This window comes from Clupea harengus, chromosome 17, assembly GCF_900700415.2.
Source record: "Clupea harengus chromosome 17, Ch_v2.0.2, whole genome shotgun sequence".
In the NCBI taxonomy this organism is placed as follows: domain Eukaryota; kingdom Metazoa; phylum Chordata; class Actinopteri; order Clupeiformes; family Clupeidae; genus Clupea; species Clupea harengus.
Window position 1 is genome coordinate 13694858 of NC_045168.1, and position 7500 is coordinate 13702357.

At 43.3% G+C, this 7500-nt stretch overlaps 1 protein-coding gene across 1 annotated transcript in view; it reads left to right on the forward strand.

The window, feature by feature from the left end:
- The window catches only part of bcl2a (BCL2 apoptosis regulator a), a 67701-nt gene extending 64907 nt beyond the window's left edge, over nucleotides 1–2794 (forward strand). Inside the window, exon 2 of the mRNA XM_012815103.3 lies at nucleotides 1626–2794. Coding sequence (XP_012670557.1) covers nucleotides 1626–1760 — 135 coding nt within the window. The 3' untranslated portion in view covers nucleotides 1761–2794. The remainder of the gene's footprint in view (nucleotides 1–1625) is intronic.
- The last annotated feature ends 4706 nt before the right edge of the window (nucleotides 2795–7500 follow it).

Consider the following 7500-nt stretch of genomic DNA (forward strand, 5'->3'; position numbering starts at 1 on the left):
CTTATCACTTCATGTGATGACGCTAATGTACATAAGGTGGAAAACGGCTGCTATCCAGCTCACTCTCTGATGACTGCATGTACACAGTAATATATATATATATATATATATATATATGTGTATAAATATATGTGTACATATACTGTATATGTTATATATGAATAACAAGGGTGACATATTGTTCTCACACATGATGGGAATGAGATGCAGGTGGAGACAATGAGACAGCGGGAGAAAAACAAGGAGACATTGATAGAGAGAGAGAGAGAGAGAGAGAGGGAGAGGGAGAGGGAGGGGGAGAGGGAGGGAGAGAGAGAGAGAGAGAGAGAGAGAGAGAGAGAGAGAGAGAGAGAGAGAGAGAGAGAGAGAGAGAGAGAGAGAGAGAGAGAGAGAGAGAGAGAGAGAAAGTGTGACAGTTGTGGGCAGGATAAAGGCTTGTTGTAGAGGGTGTTTACAGAGGCTCAGATTGAGGAGCTGAGAGAGACAGAGGCTTAAGTCTGCGTAGGAGGATGCTAAGAAGACATTGGCAGTGCTCCTTCATCCTCTCCTCTCACTTCTTCTATCCAAGCAAAGGGGCCTTTTCTTACATGGTACAGACAGTCACTCTTGCTTTCTCTCCCCTCAGCCAATGCAATAGACATGGATGTCGTGTGTGTGTGTGAGTGTGTGTGTGTGTGTGTGTGTGTGTATGTGTGTGTGTGTGTTTGTATTCTAGAAGTGTTGATGATGGAGTGTGTGTGTGTGTGTGTGTGTGTGTGTGTGTGTTTGTGTGTTTCTGTGTGTGTGTATGTGTGTGTGTGTGAGTGTGTGTGTGTGTGTGTGTTTTAGAAGTGTTGATGATGGAGTGCGCCTGTGTGTTTGTGAAGACTTTTGAAGTGTGTGAATGTGTGTGTTTGTGTATGTGAAGACTGTTGAAGTGTGTCCATGTGTGTGTGTGTGTTTGTATGTGTGTGTTTGTGTGTGTGTGTGAGTGTGTAAGTGTCTGTGTGTGTGTGTGTGTGTGTGTGTGTGTGTGTGTGTGTGTGTGCTGTTACTCTCCTGCTGAATCTTTGGGTGGCTGGTCTTATGGGAGCTGTGTGTGTGTGTGTGTGTGTGTGTGTGTGTGTGTGTGTGTGTGTGTGTGTGTGTGTGTGTGTATGTGAGCCCCCTCTCTGGCATGAAACATGCGTGAAACATGTAGACATCTTTTTTCTTAAAAAAATGGGAGCTGCGTTCACACAAGCTAGAGTGTCTGTTCTGTCAAAAACCCACGGGCTAGGGTGGTGGTGTGTGTGTGTGTGTGCGTGTGTGTGTGTGTGTGTGTGTGTGTGTGTGTGTGTGTGTGTGTGTATGTGAGCCCCCTCTCTGGCATGAAACATGAATCCTTCTGTGTTGAGCTGGTGTAGACGAAATGCAGACCCAGATTCTCCAGATTGTATAAGACAGTAACAGTGCTGGTGTGTGGCTTGCCCTTATTGTGCTACCCTGCCTGATTAGTAACTGAAAAGCTGAAATGTTCACCAAACACAAAAGTATTACAACCTCCTACATTAATAGTTTTGGCCTTAGTGTCTGTGTTTATAAATATTTATTTTCCACTAATCTAACAATGTGCATCTCCCCCCCCCCACCCTCTCTCTTTTTAGGATGCGTTTGTGGAGTTGTATGGCCAACCGCAGGGTGCCGTGCCTCCATCCTGGCCTTACCTGAAAACCGTGTTGGGAATGGCAGCCTTGGGCGCGGCTGGCGTCACCATCGGAGCCCTCTTCACCCAGAAGTGATGGACGATGACGACGACGACAATGACGATGACGACTTATCTCTCCATCCCCTGCCCGTCACCCTTCACTTCGCTCCTCTCCTTTCCTGACGTCTTCAGAGACCAGCTCAGTTCTTGAGTGTTCTTGACGGCACTGGTGCTGTCCTTCAGGAGCTCAGAAAAGCAACTGAGCATATCCCAAACAGCCTCCTTTTCACTCACTCTTGTGGAAATCTTTGGTGTATCCATCTCTCCCACTCTCTATCTCACCAACACGATGTACTGTCTGAATAGAGATAAGGAGGGAAGGCAAAGGATTAAAAAAAGTAAGGCACAAGGAAAATAAACACACACATAACCACATTTGTGTGTGTGTGTGTCCACATAAAGATGTGGGCAGTCACATATTCATCTATGTTATAGAGATGAAAGCATAAGACTCTTCACGGACTCTTTCACACCACACGGTTTAACGCAGTACAATACAACACAACAGTCAGAAATTGACATTTAACATTTCACTTTGAACATTGACTGAACAGAAGACTGGAACTGGAGCAGAGTGCAGTTTCAAGGACTTTTTGAGACTGAAGCCATGCGTGAAACATGTAGACATCTTTTTTCTTAAAAAAAAAAAAAAAAAAAAGTTAATTTTTCTATGCTTTTTTTAAAAGCTCACTTTTTTCAAAGCATGAGTCTGTGATAACTGTGTCACACATGGTAATACAAAAAAACATATGACAAGAAGAAAAAGAAGAAAACGAAGAAAAATATATGAAAAGTAGAAAAAGCAGAAAAAGATGGAAAATGTCCGGCGTGAATGTATATAGCTCAACTTCCCTGTGCATGCGAGTTTAATGCCACATGTCATTTCTGCATGCTGCTCCTCAAAAAAAGAAAAAAAAACTTTCCTTTTCTTTCTCACTTTCTCTTTTTTCCTAACCTTTATCCTTCATTTCTGCAGAGAAGTAGTTGGGAAGGAAGGATAGGTCGAGGGGCTCTTTTGTAAATGGATCAGATGTTTAGGGTCTCTCATTAAAAGTTTCTGCCTTTTAATTCCCCTGCATATATATATATATATATATATGATTGTGTGTGTGTGTGTGTCTGTGTGTTTGTGTCTGCCATATTCAAAGGATAAAGGGTCAGTTAAAATGTGCTTTTAGAGAAGAAGTTGTAGAGAAGAATGCTGCAACATTATCTCTGCTGGCTTTGGCTTTCTAGCACTGATTCCTGAATGTACCGTACACCTTGCATTTAGCTGATTATTTCTGTCTCTTGTTATTGTTTGTACTTTTCTTTATATTTGTCAACTTTGCTTTTGTGGATTTTGACAGCGTAGTGTCAATGTGTAGTATTGTGATGGCTTCCAGGCCCAACCCCAACTTTCATGACGAAGTAACAGAAGTGTTGAGACTGTGTAAGTGCATAGTGCTGAGGGATGTGGAGTCACGCTTGGAGGGAAATATGTGAGTGCTTGTGTGTGTGTGTGTGTGTGTGTGTGTGTGTGTGTGTGTGTGTGTGTGTGTGTGTGTGTGTGTGTGTGTGTGTGTGTGTGTGTGTGTGTGTGTGTGTGTGTGTGTGTGTGTGTGTGTGTGTGTGTGTGTGTGTGTGTGTGTGAGAGAGAGAGAGAGAGAGAGAGTGTATGTGTGTGTGGTCCTTTTTTCTTTGCTGTAAGCAGCAAGAATACAAGCCCCTTCAGCCAGGTGTTGACCTATTTATATGTAAGTGTGTTTTGTGGAAAAGGCACGCAAGAGTATCTTTTAAGAAACTGTGATGAGCTGCAGATTAAGGCTTGGAAGCCATGTCAACCAGATGATTTGGTTATGTGAGTGGTGAACTGTGTGTGTGTGTGTGTGTGTGTGTGTATTATAAAATGGGATTATCAGTGATGGTCTGGCATGCTTTAAAGGGCACGCAGCAAACAGGTGTGCGAGGGGAATATTAGGCAGGTGCACTGCCTCACCCTTTCCCAGACTCCCTATCTCATGTACGCTTCCACACACACACACACACACACACACACACACACACACAGTCAAGAAGGATGAGATGCAAAGAAACCCAATCCATCTACTCGTGCTTCCGCTATGTGGATAGGGGAGCATCGATCAACCCCACCCCACCACTACACACACACACACACTCACACACACACACACACACACACACACACACACACACACACACTCACACACAGAGTAGACCACAGGGAGGGTCTTCTTCCGAGCAGCGGAAATGGGATGAGACCCCCCCACCCCAAACCCAATCCGCCCCCTCCATCATCCCATCTGCCCCTCCGGAGGGTGCGGTGCCCAGGAAGCCGTAGATAGATAGGATCACTTCTTCCCATTTTTGTCTCCATGTGTTTTTAATCGCTTTTCACGTCCATCATCTCGGCAGAAATCATCCCCCTTACTCTCCTCAGATTAATATTCGTCAACTGAGAACTATGGATCCGCTGGTCTCCAGGATGACAAATTGTCCCATTTAGTCGAGCTCTTGGCTGCTTGGTAGGAATCTTTCGTTTTTCTCTCTCTGCTCCTGTAATCTATGGAATGTGTTTTCAACTATTTATGAGAGTGCTGGACATTCACACTCACATGAACTATGAGGCTGTGCTCAAGATTTGCTGCATGGAAGAATGTTTGGCTGATCACTGGTTGACAGAAGCTGATCAGAGCAAAACAAAAAAAAAGTACATATATGCTTTCTTATTTATGCCCACTTTTAACCTGTATTTAGTTTATAGTATTTTATTTCAAAACTCAACATAACAGGTTTTATACAGAACAGGCTCACAAAAGTGACGTCCCTGTTGGTTAGCTTGATTGTACAAATAGATCCACAGATCTATAGTTTCAGAATGCCTGCGTTGTACAGGAGGTAAGGCCTAGGCAGCCTAGCATACTCACTGCCACTCAGCCCCACTGCGTTGTACAGGAGGTAAGGCCTAGGCAGCCTAGCATACTCACTGCCACTCAGCCCCACTGCCACACCACTCCGCTGGGCTAAGATATGTCTGATGGGTTACGGGTTAGCGAATGCAATCAACATGGATTACAGTAATGTAGCAGTAACGGTCCTTAGAATTTGGAGTGATTCATTAATGCATTTAGTAAACGCGACCTGTGTCTCCATCTTCAGTATTTTGAGATGTCCTGTGATGTATCACGGTTCCCACAACCCAGCTGACTATGAAATGAGATGGGAGTCTGAACGGTGACGTCTTGGCCCAGTGGGGTGTTTCGCCTATGGCTGCTACAGGTTCTGAGCTGCCGCAGGGGGCTGGAACATGAATTACTGAAATTGCAATTGATCTATGAAGCTGCTCAAAAAGCCCACGCAGAGATTCTGGCCGTGAAGCAGACATGAAGCACAGCGCCAGCTAGGGACGGGCTGAAGTAGCACATTGTATTTACCATTTAGACTTTGGTGATGTGTTACTCATGAGGTGTGACCGTATGCATGTCAGTACAGTGGGTGCTCTAGACAACGGAATCCCCAGTTAGCATGCGTTTGCACGGGGTCCGTCTCCCAGTATGTCTGCCACAGACACCACACACCTATACGGATGTTTATGAGCGCACTCAAGTCGCTGCAGCGCTGTGCGGAAGTTTGCTTTTGCGCCAGAATTCCTGTGATTGGGCACGATCCAGGAAATACTGCCTGCGAGAGGGGGTGGGGGTGGGGGGTATGTGCCAGAGCTCACCAGGCTCCCTGCTGAGGAAACACCAGGGGGGTGAGAGGGTTAACTGGTCACCTCTGGACTACAACATACCCACGACTCAGTTCCCTAGCCATGTTACTCCCTCCATCAGTACAGGAGGACGCTCGGTCTGAGCAGTGGTGAATTGTAGGCAGAGGATTTTTTATTTCTAGAATATTCTAAGAACTGTTTAAACTCTTTTCTCAGATATAGAATTTTGTGTTATCTTGAGTGTTTGTCAGTTAAATGTATGGTGGAGATGGTAGACGGATGGTCAAAGTCCTACAGACTACGGTACACTCCAACTCTCCACTCCCTGAGGTGAATCATTATCTGTGTGTGTCTGGTGATAGAGTTTCACGTGACACTTTGTTTGTGTGTGGGATGAAAAAAAGGTTTTTCAATGGTAATTTAATCGAAAAAAGAAGGAAGAAAGAAAGAAAGAAAGAGAGAGAGAAAGTAATTTAGTCGTTTAGTATAGTAGGACAGACATTTTAACCTATACATACAGTACTAGTTATTTTTACTATCTTCATGCATTTGAGGATGTGGAAGTCGGCCACTTGTCTGTCAAACTTTGGTCCCTACTATATTATGCCTGTTGTTATTATTACCTTTCATAAAGGGGGGGTAAATTGGAAACCACTTTGGCAGACCAACACAAAGGTAATAGTTTGAATTAAAATGTGCATCACTGTTCACTGTTGAACTCACCTCTGTGGCTTCTTATCAATACCCACAAATCTTTACTCCATCCTATTGGGTTTTGACACGTATTAATTTCCTTCTCTTTAAAATGAGCACTTCGATGACTTTTGTTTGTGGGTCACTAATATATCCCATGTAGCACTTTGAACTGTAATATTCAAGTTCATTACATTAATGTATGTCCTCTGTTACAATATTGTAAAAAAAAAAAAAAAAAAACACAAAATTTAGATTCATTGTCATGTCTTATGATCGCTGCCCTTGTCATCTTTGCAGCAGATATAAATCATTTTTAAAAATCATCAAAAAATGATATCAATGTTGGTATATAAATGTTTTTCAACAGTCTCCTGATCTTTTCTTTCGTGAGCAGTTTCATTTAATTTTTCCACCATTCTGCATCCCTCCCCCTCATTGGTCTACCTTCATGACAGTCAAAATGCCACATGCTTGTGTATGTATGGAGAATGAATATAACATGCAGCTCAATACAACTGTTCACGAGTATTTTTTTGCATTCTGTTTAAGTACCATTTTAGGCAGCTACGAGTATTACCTGCCAGCGTGAAAAGAGAATACAGCATGAATATGTAGCGGAAAGATGAAAGGATCTCAATATGTTGATGGAAAAACAACCAGATATTTGTGTCTGTGTCTGAGCGAAACCTTACAATTTTGCTTTAGCAAGAGCTGATTCCCTTGCTTTGTAATTCTTTAAATGTTTGATTCTGTTTTGTCATAATTTGAGTTTTTGTAAGTGATGTATTTGTATGTCTGCTGTGGAGTGGTCCGCTGCTTTACCGCCATCTTGTGCCATCTCCATCGTCATCCTTGCCTCTTCTTTTAAACATGTGTATCACCCTGCTTGTTATTCTGTGATCTTTCCATCTTACCTGTAGCATTTGCCATTTCCCCCCCAAAAATGTCAATGTAATTATGTTTTATTTTATGATGACTCTTGTTTTTTTTTTTTTTTTTTCTGTTTGTGTACCCATGTCATAAGCTAACATGTGTTTCAATTAAAGCTGAAACGGCCTCATGCTGCCAGACACGTCTTTGTCATCTCAGACAGATTTGTCACACACACACACACACCTTCATTGTCATCGTCGCTGTGTGTGTGTGAGTGTGTGTGTATGTGTGTGTGTGGGTGTGTGTGTGTGTGTGTGTGTGTCTTTGTCATCTCAGACAGATTTGACACACACGCTCACCCTTATTGGCATCATCGCTGTGAGCGTGTGTGTGTGTGTGTGTGTGTGTGTGTGTGTCTGTCTGTCTGTTTGTCTGTGTGTGTCTGTGTGTGTGTGTGTGTAACACGTCTTTGTCATCTCAGACAGATTTGTCA